We start from the raw sequence: 19989 nt of genomic DNA, 5'->3' as shown, positions 1-19989 counted from the left end.
GTTTTATGGTTTTTATGGGGCTTTTTATAGTTTATGATTCTACCGCTTTTAACGTGTTTGTTATTTTAATGGTATAAGTTAATAACGAAACTGTGTCAGTTTCACAAACTGCAGTTAATCCCTTAGGCCAACAGCAGGTGCCAAAAGAGGGTCTTGCTGATGCAGAGAAGGTACTCACAACAGTTTGGGAAGTGACCTGGGATCTCTTACTGACTAGACAAGCTTGTGGTCTTGGTTAGAAGTGTAGCTCTAACTTTCAAAAGAACCTGAGGTCTGTAACAACTCTCAGGGGGCTAAAGAACAAGAAAGAAATCCTGCTGAATGGTCTAATAGAGGTCACACCCTGTGAGATTGGACACTGGCGTCCTGCCTGCTTCATCATATCTTGGTCTAATAATTGACTGAAATGGGGGCAAACCACCTGAGGACAGAATTCCAGTCTCCTCCTGCCTCTTCTCCTAGATCCGTGTGTGTGACTGATCCCACAGAGCATTAAGGGTATACCCATCCTCATGTTGTGACCTTTCACTAGATAAAGTAAACTTTCTTCAGGGGCAGAGCCTGCAGCTTCAAATCCCCAGAGGCTAAGTCAAGCTCTGACTTCCAGAGCAGAGGAGTACCCCAAGGAGCCTGGCAAACCGCAGTCTTCATCACAACATGGGTATCAGCAGCTGAAGCATTGCTGGGTGTTCCTGTCAGTGTGGCTTGAGCAAAGGCTTGTAAGGATGGTTTTCATCAGGGCACATCAGTGCTGGAGTGTTCTCAGCACCTCAGCTCAGAAGGTTCACTGCTGTCATGAATGCAGGGACCCAGAACTGAAGTTGCAACCTGAGGCCTCAAAATGCTACTTCGTGTATCTCCTTAGGAGAGCATTAGGTCACCAGGACCTAATCATCAGGAGGTTTTAGATATCTCAGGGAAATGTTTATCAAGGGTTCACTTTGGCCTGGGGAGGATGATCCCCCTGGTTGCTCTGTGGGCAGTGGGGGCAGCAGGAACCTGCAGCTCAGTCCAACCCATCCCTGCCACAGCTCATGGCCAGACACAAGGTCTGTGCCTTCCACTGTCTGCCATGGGCTGCCACAGCTCTCAGCTCCACCAGGTCACAGCTGCCCTTTGGAAATCCTTGCAAAGATTATTATTGGCAATAATCTGAAAATCCAGAACTTGCCTTTGGAAAGGCAATTTAGGGACTGTTAAAGATGCTTTGGAGGAAGGTCTGGGGAGGCAAGCTTTGCTCAGAGCTGGCATGCCCAGCTGCCCATCTCCCTCATCAATAACTTAGGCCTCTTCAGAAATGAAGGATACCATAGCTGAGCTCTGTCCACACTTCCCTCTTCAGCTCAGCAACAACACAGGATTGCAACAGACAGTCCTTCTTATTCATCCCTGTTTTCCCATATGATCTCTGCAGACCAATCAGAAACAGTTCACTAAACAAAGATAAGAAATATCCCAGAGAACTTTAAGAAATTGCTCCTTATCACCCTCCTGAAGATAGGCTCAATGGTCAAGGCCACAGTTAAATCTTCCTCACTTGTAAAAGTTAACTGAAGTTAGTTATTAAAGTGCTGGCAGTATTTAGGGAGGTTCTGAAGTGAAGAAGAGCATAAAATACCTGCACTGCCTATGAAAATTTCAGGGGCATCTTTATCCAAAAAATCTTGGTGTCGTTTCTTCTGAAGAGCTTCCTGGAAGATATAACAGGTACAATTTTAAATTGTCATTTTAGGTATGGGATATGTGAAGTGATGCTTATAAATGAAATGCTTCTAGTCATGTATTTTATTTTTTGTAAAATGTTAAAGTTTCCTTTGTGGAATTTTCTTGTATTTTTCCATTGTTTATATTGCAGAGAAGTTCAATTTGTGTGTGATATACCTAGATTTAAAAGTGAGATGGACTATGTTAATATTTAATTATTCAATTAAAATTACATATTTTTATGTTCTTCTTAGTCAATATTTAGGATAAATCAGTAAAGAAAAAAATATCTTTTTGTTAATCCTCTCAACAAAATGGCACATATGAAAATACACATTTCCAAGATTTCACAGAGCTGAGGGATTAGCAGTGGAGTTGGAGATTTTTACATGTCAGAAATGCCAGTGCTGCTAGTTGCTGACCATGAGAACAGGATCAGAGGCTATATGGATTAAAACTGAACCAGAATGTTGTCTCTGGAGTTCTATTTCAGATCTAGTCTAGGTCAATAGTGACTGATAATTTTAACCACTCAACAGCTGTGCAGTGTGAGCTTGGTCCATGCTGACACATTACAGGAGTCATCAGAAAAATTGGTCTTGTCCCCCGAGGAGCCCAAGGCACTCTGGAAAGCAGTGTGGGTTACTGGAGTACAGATTTCTCTTTCAAGGAATTTGTGAAGGAGCTGGTACTTTTCACAATATCCTCCTTTTCTTTAAAACAGCTAAAATAAGTAATGTCTAACTGATAAAAACCCTCCCCATACTGAGGCATCCCATCTTTTTAAAGATATATGGCAAGGAAATGAGAGTGAGCAAGAGGAAGGCAATACTGGCTGCACTTGTGGTATCTGACAGCTGCTGACAGAGCCTTGGGAGAGGGAATGAGACAGGAGAAGCTTTCCCAGCAGCAGTGGTCATCCATCTGCGGCAAGGTAGCTCCCTGTGGTCCTGCTTACCTGCCAGGGAGCAGGCTGAAGGCATCTTCCACTGCCCTGCAGGAGCTTGGGCTGGCTTGGTTAAACCTCACTGAAGCACAGCACTGTGGTGTTTAATGCAGATATCAGCCTGGCAAGGCTCCTGGCCTCCCCTGCAGCTCTACGCCGTCAGCCCCCAAGGCAGTCTGTAAATTGGGGGGCATTCAGGAGGTAAAAAACACATGCAAAACACTTACACCTTCAATAAGACCAGCACTAACAAACCAAAGGATGTTTAGAGAGTTGTACAGAAGATATTGTATGCTCCCTGGGACTGGGGCAGTAAATTTGGCCTGAAGAAAGAAGAATGGCTGGGCAAGGGGCAGGAGGGACAACTGAACTACTCTCAAAAGCTTCAGCAAAAGCTTCAGCAGCTGCAGCACTGAGGAAAATCTGAAATGAAAGAGTCACCCATACACTTCTTTTATTTTTATGGCTTAGGAACTTTTCAAAGGGTACAAATAGTACATCTTGTACCCTACAATGTAATGGACAAAACTATTCCACAGGACTTTCAGCCATATCCTTCTTTGTGACATGAAGTCTAAAAGGCAGACACAAAGACTAGAGCAATTTTAAAACCTTTAATAAATAAAACAACTTCTTGCAAATCTCAGTAACCACGATTTATCAGGGAATAAATTGAACTAACTAATTTTTTCATTGAAATTTTATCAGTCTCAGTTTTGGAGCTCAGATCCCAACAGAGGGAGGGACAGCAGTGTAAAATTACAGACCAGAGTATTATTTTAACTGGCTTTGGATTGATGTTTTGAATGAGCTTAGATTTTGAGCATTTGCCTGCTAGAATAATTGCCTGCCAGTTTTTGGAAAAAAGAGTAAAAATGTTTAACCCATTGCCAAAATAATGAATCCTTTGTGCAAGAATAGTATGTCAACAAAATATCTAAGATGTTTGTTGATATTGTTTGGACTTCTACACATGTGTATAAATTTCCACAGAATGAACAGCAAGGAAACTAAAAGGAAATCACTTCAAGTAGGTGAATAATAGGCTCTGAGCTGTAGCAAAGTTCCAAGACGGAATTCACATTTTAATGCCAAAAATGTCATAGATTAAAATCTTTTCATCTGTTCATAATGATGCAAACAGCTTTGTGCCACATTAAAATCAGTGTTGTGATATCTCCAAATGTTGAGTACTCACAGGTCTGAATTAGAAATGCATGCAGGGTATTTCAGCAAGAGTCAGATGATAGATGTGGGCAAGGAACTGGTGCTGGTCAGGCATCTGTCAAGAGACCACCAGCCAGCACCAAGGCACCATAGAGCATTTTCATTAAGGGAGAGAAAATAAGTGAAAAACCTCTATTATCAGTGTCCTGAAAGACTACTGCTTCCTAAAGCACATCTTAATTTCTGACACAAAACAAAATAGAGCAGGACCGAACAGATTAGTTCCAGCTGGAAGGATCTTACAATGATCATCTAGTCCAACTGTTGCTGCAAAGAGCAAGTTCCACAGCTTCTGTCTGGGACTAGTACTATATTAAACATTTAATGGTGGCTTCAACTGAGAGAAATATTTTTAGACAGTGCAGGTTTAAGGTGAATTTAATGTGGGAAGAATGTGTGGCATAATAAGAAATGTAACAACACGGTGAGCAGCACAGTGATGGCATCCATTAATTGCTGCAGAATACCCAGGGGTATTGACTGAAATGAGTGATGAGCAGACTCATTCTCATGTGTAATGTGGGCTCCAGGGGTCATTTCTGGAGTGACCCAGGACAGTTTCTCTTCAGCACAAACAGACAAATGTGGGGTGGGACAAGGCAGAAAATAGCATACAGGTTGAATGCATTGAATGCATGTTGCAATTGCAGCAACTGTTTGTGAACATGAAGCAGAGGAGAAGCAGTCCAGACAATTTGTGGAAATAAATCTTACAAATAACAAGCAGCAATATGCTTTTTTACTCTTGAGCCTGATCTCCTTGTCACACAAATCCAGCCCAATTCCTTCAGACTTGTCTCTGAATTCAATCCAGGCTGAGCCCTGCCTGGGCTCTGCCTTTCCCCTCATGTGTGGGTTACAGTGAGCTCCCAGCCCTCCCAGCAGTGCCACAAAGAGAAACTGCTTCAGATCTGCTTATTTGTTCTTTAGGAAATTAATTTCCTTTGAGGGAGGAAGTTTTTGATTGTACACGGCTGAGTGAGAGATAAATTAACTCAGAAACCATCTTGTCCACTTTTTGGCTGCATCTTTAGAAAGAAATACTTCATGCTCCAGTGAAACACTGCTCTGCAGTGGGAGGAGGAGCAGGGCAGGAGATCACCTTGGCAAAGTGCAGCGGGTGTCTCAACCACCCCTCTTTTGATCTTCAAAGGTGGTAACGCTCAGTTTGGAGCTCACTCATCTATGCTATGGATACCTGTCCCACAGTACATAAGGAGCTAAGCCTGTTCTTCATTTCAGGTTTTTAAGTGCCTGGAGCAGAGAGGAGCACACACAAGTAACTATCCTATCCTGACATTTCAGGAGAAATGGTTGAACCTGTGGGTAACCATTATGTTATAGCCAGACCTGTATACTCGGAGAATGCATTCAATGAAGAGCATGAGAAATTGCATAGATACCATAAAACCTTTTGGGATCACCTGAAACTCTATTTTAGGTAAGGAGATTTATTTTTTTTTCAAATTAGATCTAAGAAACACTCCTGACTGCTCTTGGACAGCATGAACTCCATCTTGACAGTGTCCATCTCCCATTCCAACATAGCAAGTGAAAATTCATTAACTAGATTCAATGTCAGATTTTTCTAATGGATTTTGACTGCTGTTACCCTTAGAAGTCTTCCTACAGCTGTATCTAAGGTAGCTTCTCTTTTTCTGGGCCCTTGGCAGCACAGACTCTAGGAAGACCTTACTGCACCCTTTCAGTACTTAAAGGGGTCTTATAAAAAAGTCATACTCAGGCTTTTTACCATGCCTGTTGCAGCAGGACAAGGGATGATGATTTTAAACTAAAAGAAGGTATATTTGGACTGGATATCAAGAATAATTTTTTTATGATGAGGGTGGTGAGGTACTGGCACAGGTTGCCCGGAAACATGGTGGATCCCCTCTCCCTGGAAATGTTCAAGGTTAGATTGGACAGGGCTCTGAGAAACCTGACCCAGTGGGTGGCATGCCTGCTTATTGAGGTGGGAGTTTGGATTAGATGGCCACAGAGGTTCCTTTCCAACCCATTCTAGGGTTCTATGAGAATTTGGTTTGGAAAGGACCTCTGAAGGCCACTGGATATACCTTGAAGCACAGAAGGCAGTGTAGGTTGATCAGGGCTGTGTCTGGGTGAGATTTTGACTTCTGGCATCCAGAACCTGAATCCTTCCCCTTTCCTCACCTCTCTGAAACAGGCTGCAATTCAGCCAAGCTGTTCACTGACAAAATTTTGTTCCCTTGTGCCTTTGCAGCTGCTCCCCACAAAGGACCAAAAAAATTGCTTTGCGTTTGTTTCCAGTCGTTTCGTGGCTGCCAGCGTACCGCTTCAGAGAGTGGATCCTGAATGACATCATCTCTGGCATCAACACGGGGCTGGTGGCTGTGCTGCAAGGTACCTTGGGGAAATGTGTGTCCTGACACAGCCTGCTAAGCCAAGGCACTGCTGGCTTCAGCCTGCAACACACACATCACCTTCCCTGGGCCTCTGTCTCTGCAGGTCTGGCCTTTGCTTTGCTGGTGAATGTCCCCCCCAGTTATGGACTCTATGCAGCATTCTTCCCTGTCCTGGTCTATTTTATCTTTGGCACATCAAGACATATCTCAGTGGGTAAGTTCAGGCACACCACCTACCCTCCTCACTGATGAAGAGCAACATGTTGCCTCTTCAGATCTTTTAACATGTGCCTTGTGCTGCTCAGGTCCCTTCCCTGTCCTGAGCCTCATGGTGGGAGGAGTCGTCACCAGGCTGGTCCCTGATGACAGCACTGGAAGTGGCAATTCCACAAATACTTCAGCAATAAATGATGAGAGGGTGATGGTGGCTGCATCTGTAACCTTCCTTTCTGGGGTTGTTCAGGTTGGTAAATGCATGTGTGTGTGCACACCTGTGTGAATAGATGGAGGGTGGCCTGACCTTCCTCTCTGGTTTCTACTGTTGTAGTCACCAAAGTAATCCTCTTCCACTTTCCATGCAGTGACCCTGGCTCACTGATGAGGAGACATCTCTTCCCTCCAGTGACCAGGCACTCACATGTGCTGTGAAACCTTTGGCTTTGCACAGGCCTGAGCCCACAGCCCACAGAGCTGCAACCTACACCTACAGCAAAAAACAATCTGCTGGATAGGAAAAAAGTAGCTGTGAAAGTAATATGAATGATGCAGATGCACGAAGGGTAGTACAAACTCTGCCTTGCAATAGTAAAATATTTGGATTTTGGTTTTAAAAAAGCCCACTTATCCTTACTCCCTAATAAAGAATTCCTACAGTTCCTCCCTTCCTAACATACTAATATATTTGCTGCTTCATGAAACCCTTGTACCATGTGAAAATATAGGAAGTGGAAACCCTAGAAATAAGGATGTATATTTTAGCTGTAAAATAAAAAAAATAAAAAGAACTGCTGCAGCAGTTACTCTTACTAGTATTATGCTCTCTGTTGCTATATGTCAGCTTTTGTTGCAAGTCTGGTGATGGTACATTCCTTAATCTCTGGATGGATGGGATGAGGTGAAAATCTTTGCTTTCATTAAATATGGCTGTCTTTCTTTCAAAGATTGCTTAAAAAGAGAAATGAATCCCACTGACATATGCTCATTTTGTATTTCAGTTGCTTCTGGGAATTTTCCAGTTTGGATTCATCGTTATTTATCTATCACAATCATTAATCAGTGGTTTCACAACTGCTGCAGCTATCCATGTTTTGGTATCTCAACTGAAATTCATGTTTCAGCTATCTGTCCCTGGATTTAATGTACCATTTGGCATCATCTATGTAAGTGCTAGGTGTTCATTATTTGCTAATGCTATTGATGTACCTGAGATGTATGTCTGACTGTGTATCACAAGGCAGTAATAATAACTCAGCAAAAAAATGCAAAGCAGGAGGAAAAACAAGAGAAAAATGAGAATATGTTATTAGTATTTAGCCAACCTTTAAATTTATTACCAAGCACCAAGTTACACCACATTGGCATAATTAGATAATATTTACTATTTTGTGTTGGTGTATTTCAATTAAGCATTCAACTCTGCCTTAAGGATTTAATTATTCATTTTTACTGGACTGATACTATACATATTTAATTTGGATATGACTCTGTGAGGGCTGTTGGATGAGAAAAGAGGGACAAGAAGAACAGGAGGGAAGGAGTGGAGAAAGGCACCTGCCCAGCAATGCCATTGCTCACATTTCCTATTACAGACTTGCCTGTTGTTCCAACCCTCCCTCGGGGCCAAATCTGGAGGATAGGGTCACAAGTTTGTGGAAAAGGTCTTTTGCAGATGCTTCTATCATTTGGGAGATGCACATACATTCAGGGGGGCTTGCAGTCCACATCATCCCACAGGGAATAAATCCCAAACAGCACAGTCCTTAGAGCTGCTCAGATACAGGTTATTCCAGAAGGGATAGTGATATTGCGCCAGGGCAGAACTGTTTCTGAAGCACCACATGTCTCTTCCTGATTCTGCAGACTCTGGAGAGTATTTTCAGCCAGATCACAAAAGCAAACGTTGCTGACCTGGTCACATCACTGATTGTCTTGCTTATCGTGTTCGTGGTGAAAGAAATGAACGATCGATACAAGGAAAAGTTACCGGCTCCCATCCCCATTGAACTCCTTGTGGTGAGTCACTTCCTTTGATTTTGCAATTGCTCCATGTTACGACATGGGAAGCAGAGTTTTAACTATTTCTTCTCCTTTTATCCACTAAATTATGCATTATCGTTTTACCGATATAGAAAACTTTACAGCATTCAGGAGTTATTGTGAGATGCTTTACTTCCACATAGCTGTTCTTAACTGAACATATCTGTGGTGTTATCAACTATGAATTTTTTCTTTGGACAGTATGTCAGACAGGCTCTGACAGCAGCCAGCTGCAGTCTCACAGTTGAGGTCCCTCTGCACCACACCTGCAAGCAGCCACTGAAGTACTGGATATCTGTGGCCACACACAAAATTATTTTGCCCTCCAGCAGCAGAAGGTTTTGCCCACTCTGAGCAGCAGAGGGGTGGAGGAAGCTTCACAGGGGCAGCAAGCCCCTGAAATCCTGGAGGATGTAAAGACTCAAGCAGCACTTGTTTTCCCCCAGAGTCATTACAGCACCTTGTTAGAACATACCTGGTTTACTGGGTGGGATGATCTCTGTTGTTAGTAAGATATTCTGTTACAATCTGTGTGATTTGTGAATGTAAACCCATACCTGTTAGGTCATTCAGGAATGACATCTGAACAGCAAAGGGATGTGAAAACTTGGGGCATGATTCTGGCACTAGTGATGAGGCTGGACAGTGTGTAAGAAAAGGAAGGTAATGGTGCTTAATATTGCTTTAATGTGCCTAATGGAGATGTGGTTTATTATCTTTCAGACAATCTTAGCAGCACTGATTTCCTATTTTGTCAACTTGGAAGAAAAATTTGATGTAGCTGTTGTTGGAAAACTAGAGGAAGGGTAAGTGACTTACAATTCACCAGTGGAGCAAGACGTTCTCTTTAGTTCGGCAGCATCGAACGAGTTCAGCTATGTCTCTGATTAAAATTATCTGCTTCATCTTCTTCTGTAGGTAAATAAACATTTTTCTCTCAATGATATGATACACTTTCAGTGAACAAAAGTTACACTTAGAGCACATCTCCTACTTATCAAGGAGAACACTGAGACATGAAATAATTGTGTACTTCACTTTCTGAGATAGCTGGTGAGCAGGAGGTTGATGTTTGTCCTTTTAATTGAACTACTCACTCCTGAACTCCTCCATTTCCCTCACAGCACATGCACAGTTCAGCAGCCACCACCAGCCCTGGGAAGCTGCCAGGACACTGCACAATTCTCCTCCCTGGCCCCATGACCAGCTATCAGCATCTCTTCAGCACCATTGTCCTCCAGAGGCCTCAGCACCTGCCCATCCAGAGCTATATCCACATAAAGATTATTTCTCCACATATAGAATATCAGGTGGCACGTGTCAAGTTAAAAAGAGGGAGGAAGACATTTACTGGGACAGCAGAGTGAGTCTGAGGTGGTCTCTGTAGCCCCAGGGGTGTTACTAGGTGAAGCTTGCACAACAACAGCTATTTCTGCTCATGAGCCTCCTTTCTTCAGATTTCAGTTCACTGGAAAAAAAAGGAGGGAGAAAAAGAAGTTCAGAATGGAATTCTCCCTAGGATCTGCAAAAGACCCTTAGGCATCTCCTTAATGAGTTGAGTTTTTTGTTTTTCAGGTTTCATGCACCGGTTGCACCTGATGCAGGCATCCTCCAGAACTGTATTGGAGATGGCATTTCCATTGCAATCGTTGGGTTTGCAGTAGCCTTCTCCGTGGCTAAAGTGTATTCCATCAAGCATGACTACCCAATAGATGGCAACCAGGTAGGCAATAACACAGAGATCAATATACTGCATTCATCAATGAGAAATAAGTCATTTTAGGAAAGCTTTGCCTAGTGATTAACTGTCACAAACCAGCTCTTAAGAACAATCTCTTTTATTTTTATTTCAGGAGCTAATTGCTTTTGGGCTGGGTAATATAGTTGGTGGATCATTCAAGGGATTTGCCTCCAGCACTGCTCTGTCAAGATCAGGTGTGCAGGAGAGCACAGGAGGCAAAACACAGGTACAGAAGGGAAATCATGATGACATTTAATGAAAGATAGCTCCTTTTTTCCTAGCTAGCCATCATGCCTGTGGGCACTTACTCATTGTGGAATTGTTCTCTCATGCAGATTGCTGGCATTATCTCATCTGTCATTGTTTTGGTTGTGATCTTGGCCATTGGGTTTCTCCTGGCACCATTACAGAAGGTATTCACTGGTTTCATCTAATGCTTCCTCCTGTTTCCCAAAGACAGGGCTGCTCTCTGAGCACACTGAGAGTGTTCAGTGGGAGCCAAAAAGGTTTGAAAAGCTTGGTTCTTCTTCCCATGTTATGCCGGAAAGAATCCCTACATCTGGTCCTTCAAAGGGAACACAAATGCCCAAACACCAAAAACCAACTTTCAGGTGCTGAAAATAAGTGAGATTTACAGCCTCAGTCAGACACCTGCACTGCACCATAGTGCAGTGTTGGATGTTCCAGCAGCAGTGTGCACTGGGAGCAGCTCCCTGGCCTTTCAGCTGCACCTTGGCCCTATTTGCATGATCTTTTAATTCCGATTGTTTTACATTTCCTTTGCTTACTAAAACAAGGAACATGTCTTTTGGTCTTTTTAACAGTCAGTCCTTGCATCTTTGGCTCTTGGCAATTTGAAAGGAATGCTCATGCAGTTCAAGGAAATAGGCATCCTCTGGAGAAAGGACAAGTATGACTGTGTGAGTTTCTCAAGCATCAGAAGTTAAATGCTCTGAAAAAGTAGTCTATCATACAAATGTTCTTTTTTTTATCCCCCTTTTACTTCACTAAACAGTAAGTACAATATTTGCATGCCTTTTTTACTGGTATATCCCTTGTTAATGTTTTCCATTTTGTCCCATTTATTTGGAGTCAATTCTCACTCTTAACTTCATTTTCATCCATTTCATCAAAATCTATTAAAATAGTGCATTTTATTAAGTCAAATAGAGAAGACATTTACAGAAAATGTCTAAATGACAGAAAATATCCAAATATCTACTGCATTGACTAAGCATTAGGGACATTTCTCACAATCACACAATGTGTCATATGGAAGATACACAGCAACAAACAAATGAAAACTGGGACTTGAAGGGTCTACTCCAAATGGTAAAGCTTGTGGCTGGAGAGCAGGACTTGTTACCTCTCACAAAATTTAAGGCTCACAAATAGTTCCAGGCCTCAGTTTTTACAGCCATCAAATAGTTATTTGCCCCATGAAAATGCTTTGAGCTCTGTGGCTAAAAGTTATTCAGCATTATCTAGTAATTTATCAGTCATTTACACTCACAGCACCTGTATTTGCACATTTACAACTCTCAACTTTACAGATTTCTGATTTACTTCTAATCTTGCCTTTCTGCTGGATTTTCATCAGGTTCTTGACATGTTTATAATGTTGCCATCCACTGTCTCCCTACAGGTTATATGGCTGGTGACTTTCTTATCTGCCATCTTTCTTGGCCTGGACATTGGACTAGCAGCAGCTGTGGCATTCCAGCTGCTGACTGTGGTGATCCGCTCCCAGATGTGAGTATTTGTTCAGTGCAATGGTGTCCCAGGGCCTCCCTCTGTACAGAGAAGGGCAACAGCCCTGTCTGTGCCTTGGTCTGTCCAGCAACTGTGCATGGAAAAATAATTTACAGGTGTAAACCTTTAGATGTGGGGTTTGCCTCAGTGTGCCACCCCAGCTGAGATGGTTTCATTTGATCCTGTTCCCATGTGGGACACAAATAACTGTGTGTGTGTTTGTTCACAGTCCAAGCTGCACTGTTTTGGCCAATGTTGGGAGAAGCAACATCTACAGAAACAGGAAGGATTACACTGATGTAAGAAATGTCTCATTTCTTTTACCACCTGCTGCACTTGTGCTTCTATAGCAAACATTGCCACTGGCACTTTTGCTTCATTTTACAGATCTATGAGCCAGAGGGAGTGAAGATTTTCAGATGCTCCTCTCCAATTTTCTTTGCTAATACTGAATTCTTCAGAGAGAAACTCATCACTGCTGTAAGTGTCTGGGTCTGTTCTGAACATATGAATTGTGTGACACATTATGGTAGATAGAGTTTCCCAATAATTACTACATATGCAGTCATTCCAGAGTTCAAGGGTGAATTTTCTTTATACTGTTCCCACTACTCTAATATAACATGTATATGTAATATAACTGCTTGACTCATGCTGTACTTACACCATAGCAATGTCTATACCATACATATACCATAAAAATACATATTTCAAGAAAAAAGGAGTGTAAACATAGATAATATAAAGGAAAAATTATTTTATTTTATTTTATTTTATTTTATTTTATTTTATTTTATTTTATTTGTTCTTGTACTATTTACACACAATAAACTCTAGTTTACTTGTCTTGGCCCAAGAACGTAACCACAACAGTCAGAAGAATGCCAAATGGCATTCTTAAGACCTCAAAGAGGTCTTAATATCTTTCATAACAAACTGGTGAATGCAGCCAGTGTTTCCATAGCCAGCACAGAGATCCAGGACCGCTGAGCCCCCACTGTGTGAATGAGGCTCACCATCCCCAGCCCAAACACAACTTGCACCATAACCTCTCCCTCCTGCTGCTCTTAGTGGGGAGGTGATAGGCAGTGACTCCCTGAGCACTCGTAATGAGCAGTTTGTTCTTCACATGAGGAACTGACACTGGCAGAGGAATGAGGGAATCTGACACATTTGGTTCTCTATGTGCTTGGCTTTCACCTCAGATGAGCCTGAAGCTTTCTTTCTGTGAGTGCAGATGTTCACACCACTCCTTCTCTAGAAATACAGATACTTCTAACACCTTTCTCCTCTACACACTAGATGGATGAGGCAGAAGACTTGCAGGAATTTATTATTTTATCCTAATTTTATTATTAGCCTAATTTACCTGCCATCTAATTTTATTAATACCAGCTCAGAGTTTCAAGAGACATATGCAGGCAACATGATAAAATCTGGCTTTCTTCTTCAGGAAAAAGAGTGGGTGAATGACCCACGCTGCAGTCAGGAGGCACAAAGCAGATACAAACCATGAGCTCTCAGATCCTGGCCACCCCATAATGCAGATGAGTAGGAGATGCCAGCACTGTGCCAGCCTGCTGGAGTTGCTGGCCTGTGCACAGCACTGTCACTGCTGTAATGCTGTCCATGCTGGTGTCCTAAAGCAGAACAGATAGCCCTGCCTCATTTGCAGCCATTCCCACAGACATCCTTCCAAACTGGAATGAGCCCTTGCTTGAATTTGTCAAAAGTGGCAGACAACATCAAGTTCAAACTATGGTCATCATAAATGTAACAAAAACCTTATGAGATGCTTTGTCCTTTCCCTGCTGTCACAGAGGTGTTTTTTTTTGTTTAATTATTCAAAGGGCTGCTTTTACAGGTTGGCTTCAACCCTCTGAGAGTCCTGAGGAAACGCAATAAAGCTCTGAGGAAGATCAGGAAGATGCTGAAGAAGGGAGAGCTGCAAGTGACACCGGTATGTCAGGCAACCCCCCGGGGTGAGGGGGGAGTTAAGCAACCAGCTCCCTGTTTTACATGGCAGAGAAGGGCCTCATAGCCTCCCTTCTTAATCAGATATACTATTCCCCAAGTTGCCACTTTGTGACATAAACACATTTAAAAAACAAGATTTTAAATGGCTCTCACAGTTAGACCTACAGATTTACCATGGGCAGAGCTTGTGCATGTCCATAGAGCTTTGTTTGGCAACAAATAACAGATCAGATGCCACAGAAGTGAATGTCTTTCTGCATTAATGGTAGGATAAAACTGGTTTTCTCCCAGCTCAAATCCTGCATGCCTTTTGTTGACTTGTTCAAAAATTACTGAATTAAAAATATGTCTGGAAACTGGCTTCAGGAAACAATAAAAAGCCATCATTAAGTGATTATGATGATGATTAAATAATTACCATGTTTCTCCAGACAAGGGAGAGACAGAACTTTTCAGGTGGTCCCTGCTGTGTCTCATGGGAAGATCAGTTGTGCATTGCCATTACTCTTGCCCTTGTGTGAGAAGTACCACTACCCTGGCTGGGTATTAAAGAGGAGAACTAATTATGACATTTTTCTATGTCAACACAGAAGGGCTTGGTTTGCATGGCTAGCCCTACATATGAGTCAGAGGAAGAGTTGGACAATAACAAGATAGAGGAGCTGGACCAGCCCACCATCATGACAGACTTGCCCATTCGGATCAACTGGAGCACTGACCTCCCTCCTGGCATCACTGTGCCCCAGGTCAACATCCACAGCATCATTCTGGATTTCTCATCAGTGTCCTTCCTGGATTTTTCTGCCATGACAGTCCTCCGAAAGGTAATCACAATTCATGAGACAAACAGTGATCATATGAGAGAAACGCTTACAAATGCAGTTACACTTGAGGGATGCACATGAGTGAAGGGATAGTGCCCAGAGGGACAGGAGTGGGCCCATCTGAACCTCATGAAGTTCAACAAGGCCAAGTTCAACAAAGTGCAAGGTGCTGCAGGTGGATCAGGGCAATCCCCCGTATCAACACAGACTGGGGAATCAATGGATTGAGAACAGTTCTTCAGAGGAGGAGATGGGGATTCTGAGGGATGAAAAGTTGGACATGACCCAGCAATGTGCACTCACAGGCCAGAAAGCAAATCATATCCTGGGCTGCTTAAAAAGAAGTGTGACCAGCAGGTGACTCTTCCCACTCTCATGAGAGATTCTACTCCACTCTCATGAGACCTCACCTGAGGTAGGTGACCAACTGTGGGGTCACCAACATAGGAAAGACATGGTCATCTTAGAACAGGTCCAGAAGAGAAAGGACCAGAGGGCTGGAGCACCTTTCCCATGAGGAAAGGCCGAGAGAACTGGAGTTGTTCAGCCTAGAGAGGAGAAGGCTATGAAGGCTGTGCTATTGAGTATGGCCTTTCCATACTTAAAGGGAGCCTATGAAAAAACATGGAGAGGGACTTCTTACAGGGTATACAGTGATAGGACAAGAGGCAATGGCTTTAAAATGAAAGAGGGCAGGTCCAGATTAGAAGAAATCTTTTACTGTGAGGGTGGTGAAATACCGGAACAGGTTGCCCAGAGAAGCTGTGGATGCTCCATCTCTGAAACTGTTCAATGGCAAGTTGGATGATGCTCTGAGCAACCTGCTCCAGTGTAAAGTGTCCCTGTCCAGGGCAGGGGTTTGGAAAAAGGTGGTCTTTAAGTCCCTTCCAACCAAAACCATTCTATGATTCTATTCTGTGTTTGTAGTCTGCTTCTTAAAGACATTGCTACATGGACTGGAAGGCCTGTGGAAAACCTTGAGTTTATGCAAATTTGAATGTGCATTTTCTATAGAAAATGTTTAGGAAATAGTTTAAATAGTCAATATAAATTGTCTTGGAATTAAATTGTTGGCTGTGGTACCCTTTGTTCACATGGTAAGATTTTGGGATGCTTTGCAGAAATGTAGATGTGAAATGTAGTTTTAAACACCCAGCTGGAGTTGGAACACTGGAGTTCCATTTCAACTCCTGCTTTTGCTTGCCCAGATGACCTTGAACAAAGCAAAAGGCACAACATTTTCAACAGCAGCAGCTGCAGTTAACAGTCTGGAGACACAGAGGGTTTGTTTTTCCATAGGAACTAAAGACCCACCATGACAGTGGAAATTCTAGTTCTGCTCAAGTTCCGAGTTACAAAAATCTCCCCCAGAAGATTGTGAAGTAATTTTTTTTAGTTTCATCATGTATCATGTAGATACAACAAAGCCATACAACTTATGAAAGATCACCTGCTTCTCTGTGAGCTAAACCTTTTCAATACTGCCTCTTTTCAAAAGGCTTGGGCACCCCTGTCTGCAGCCATGTGAAGAGATTGTCCTGCCTCTATGTGCAACAGAGTTTGAGTCTAGATCCACTTACCATCATAGATCTTAAATATCATAGAGTGGTTGGTATGTTTGCTGTGGCTAATCACTACAGTGGCAATCAGCAAGCCCAGCAGAATCTAAATGGTGCCTCCTTCTGGTTTAACAGACTTTGAAAGAGTTTGTCCGGCTCGACATTGACATTTACATTGCTGGGGCATACGGTGAGTACTGGCCTTTGCTTTGGCATCACCACAGATGCCTCATCCCCCTGCCTCCCCTGCTGACCACTGAGTATGGCTGTGGAGGATCACCCAGCTTTACCTTCCAGTCTTAGATAACTGTCACAGACATCTTTCATGAAAAATCCTTTCTTTAGGATTTTTCCTCCTGAGAAGCTAAGAGGCCTCAGGAACAAAATGTAAACATTGATTATCTGCTGCTGTGGAATGCAACAGGTGCATCTTTGATTGGCCCATGTTGGTTGTTTGTAATTAATGGCCAATCACAGTCAGCTGGCTCGGACAGAGAGCCTTTATTATCATTCTTTACTATTCTATTCTTATCTAGCCTTCTGATGAAATCTTCTATTCTTTTAGTATAGTTTTAATGTAATATATATAATAAAATAATAAATCAAGCCTTCTGAAACATGGAGTCAGATCCTAGTCTCTTCTCTCATCCTAAGACCCCCGTGAACACCATCACAGATAGAAAACAGGTCCCACTAAATGGGAAATTGACCCTCTCATGCTGTCCCCAAAAGGCTGGGGCCATGTGTGATGGCTCCTTTTACCTATGGCCACTGCTGTGTTGTACAGCTCTGGGCTGCAGGACCCTCCATCATGCACCCTGGGCTAGGCATTAATAAAACAGTGCATTATACCAGCAACTCCCTTGTTCACTCAGTGGGCATGCTCAGGATACACAATTTCTTCCTTTTTAAGGCCTGCAGGTCACTTGTCTTTGATTTTGTTCACTCACAGAGGGCCTCCTGGACAAACTGGAGAGAAGTGCATTTTTTGATGAAGAGATTAAACCATCCATGTTTTTCCTCACCATTCATGATGCAGTTTTACACATTTTGCTGAAGAAGGACATAGCGAACTCCCCCAAATTAAAGCTTGCTGAGGTAACACTACAGCCTTCATCTTTCCTTACTTGAGTGCCTTTCCAGTATTGCCAGGCTCCCTGCAGTGCCCTGCACAGCTATAGCAGTGTGTGCTACCTGTCTCTATTTTCAAAAAGATAGTCATTAAATTTCAGCTGGTCTCCAATCAAACTGAAGAACAAGAGTGGCTCCTGGTTCAGGTGTGTGGAAAACCACTTGTGAAAGGAGTGAATTTCTGTCTGTGGTGGCTGGCCTGGCTGTGGACTTCAAGTCACCTCTTTGGGAAGAGCACAGTGCCCATCCACCATCCACCATCCACCATCCACCTCTGTGGTCACCCACCCAGCACAGACTGCTCAATTTGCTGCAGTGGCTCTTGAAAGACAGACTTTATGCTGCTTGCACATAGGCTTTCCAGCCCTGTCTGTCTTCAAAAGAAGTGCTAAAGTAGTGTGGACAAATTACCAGATTTGGTAATGGCATTTCTGGGAGTGCTCTTAAATCAAGAGCAAGAAAGGATCCTGTATACAATGAATGTGTTTAAATGTACCAGACCCAGAATGCTGCTCATGTGGAAACAGTTCCCACTTAACTGAGCTGGTCCAGATCTTCCGCACTGACCCAGGGATGCGGTGGAGGTCATAAAAGCCTGACAAGTGAGAGCTTCCTTTCTTCCATGTCAACATCCCAGGCATGTTCCAGAGATTTAAAAACCAAGACCTTCTTTAATGTGAATAAATGATGAGCAGAAAAAGAAAAGCAATCCATTTCCTAACCCACAACTTGTTGTGCTCGTTGCAGGAGAAGGGTAGAAGCAGTGACTATGTGATCGTCCCCAGGAATGGACTGCGCAACCGGGAGTGCACAGTAAGCTCTGGCTATGGCCCTGTAGACAGTGCAGCCCAAAAGAGCTGCTCATGGGAATGGCTAGGTCAGATAACAAAAGCTTCTTCATACCTGAGCTCTTGTGTCAGCCCAGGCAGAAAGGCACCAGACAGTTACTGATGGGATTTGGCTTAGGGCAAAGCCTCACCGGCTAAGAGGGATGGGGTCGGCTCTCGAGCCTTGCGGTGTGCACGGGGCAGAGGGAAGGCAGGCAAAGGCTGCCCCACCACCTGCTTCACCTGGTATCCTCACCTTCCACCACAGCTCCTCCATGATAAAGTCACTGGTAGAATGGCCCTGTGGCAGAGAAGTCAATGTTAGTCCAGTTTATCTAAATGTCTCAGGCAGAAGGGGAGTCTGGAGACGGAGATAAGGAAGGGACACATGCAGCATTTCAGCACAGAGAGAGAAGGGCAGTATCCAGCACAGGCAACCCTGTGAGGAGGAAATGTCAGACTCCAGTCTTCCCACCCAAATGCTTTAAGGGATCAAATACTTACACATCATTTACCAGATGACACCTACCATGGCTATTCTTTACAGAATGTGGAATTTTTTTTTTTTATTCTCTACAGATTCCAACAGAAACAAAATTTTAGACGTAACTTCCTAAGTATAATATCCTCCAGCAATACAATGTCAGAGAAGATGAATGTGTGATGAGCATGAAGACAGAAGGATGCTTTTAAATACCTTAAGAAGGATTTACTACATATAGTTATGTTCCAAGCTTTGAAATGGGCTTGTTAGTCTTTATGTGTCTCTGTATATATAAATGTATTTATATATACATATATATATTTATATAGAGAGGCTAAAATCACACAGATTTTCTTATTTCATACCACAGTTTGTAGACAACCTGTACAGTTACTTGAGAATCTATAAATATTTGAAAGCTTGTATTGGATACCACAGAATAATAGTTAGGACTGATATTTTATCTTCAGCATGTATATAACTTGAATAAAGTTTTCTTGATGGTTTGTAAGATATTTAGTAGACTGAGTTAAACTTGCTGTCAGCTTACTACCACAAGCATAAGCACAGTGTACATAGTGACTAATGTATCTAATTTCAAAGATTGTTCAGGAAAGACACAGGATTTTCAGATCAAAACAAGATTCATTGATTTGGACTGGGCTTGTGTAAAGTGCACAAGGGAGGATACATCTGTAGTGAACCATTGTACATACACAGAGAGTGACCCACCATGGTTTCAGTGACAGTGTGTGCGTTTGTCCATGCACCATCAGGGTAGCTCAGTCAGTGAGACCAGCCTGTGACAGACACTGTCCCAGGAGCTGGCTGGGGAGCTGTGGGTGTGGAGCTCCAGGTGGGCAGGATGAACTGCCTGGATCTATGGACACATGGGCAAACAGCTTCAGCTCAAAGAGTCTGCTCTGATACTCTGCACAACTGCTGTCAATTAACCCCTGCTGCAAGTCTAAGGATTGCAGATGAGCTACATCACAACTTTCAGAGAACACCCAATGCCCACAGTGACAAAACTTTTAATTTCTTATAGCAAGTGCTAGAGGTAGAAAAATCTTCAGCCTAGAGGAAAATGGAACCATTCCCAGAGTCTGAAAGAAATAGCACTCTGAAATCACAAGAGTTTTTAGTTTTCAAAGCCTAGTTTTGACTTTCAGTCAAG

At 42.9% G+C, this 19989-nt stretch overlaps 1 protein-coding gene across 1 annotated transcript; it reads left to right on the top strand.

Annotated features, from left to right (window-relative positions):
• Window positions 1-5187: 5187 nt before the first annotated feature.
• SLC26A3 (solute carrier family 26 member 3) lies at window positions 5188-18931 on the top strand. The gene is made up of 20 exons (XM_054280623.1): window positions 5188-5318; window positions 6120-6259; window positions 6365-6475; window positions 6567-6724; window positions 7476-7640; window positions 8341-8493; window positions 9241-9323; window positions 10093-10240; window positions 10371-10484; window positions 10594-10671; window positions 11083-11178; window positions 11904-12010; window positions 12240-12309; window positions 12398-12490; window positions 13875-13970; window positions 14578-14811; window positions 16506-16560; window positions 17323-17468; window positions 18249-18314; window positions 18908-18931. Exons 1-20 carry the CDS (start codon window positions 5188-5190, stop codon window positions 18929-18931), a joined length of 2268 nt encoding a protein of 755 aa, XP_054136598.1.
• The last annotated feature ends 1058 nt before the right edge of the window (window positions 18932-19989 follow it).

Source organism: Melozone crissalis, unplaced genomic scaffold (assembly GCF_028551555.1).
Source record: "Melozone crissalis strain CALT ecotype California unplaced genomic scaffold, PUWL_Pcris_2 ptg000004l_1, whole genome shotgun sequence".
In the NCBI taxonomy this organism is placed as follows: Eukaryota; Metazoa; Chordata; class Aves; order Passeriformes; family Passerellidae; genus Melozone; species Melozone crissalis.
The sequence above is the reverse complement of the archived record's forward strand: the minus strand, read 5'-3'. Positions and strand labels throughout refer to the sequence as shown.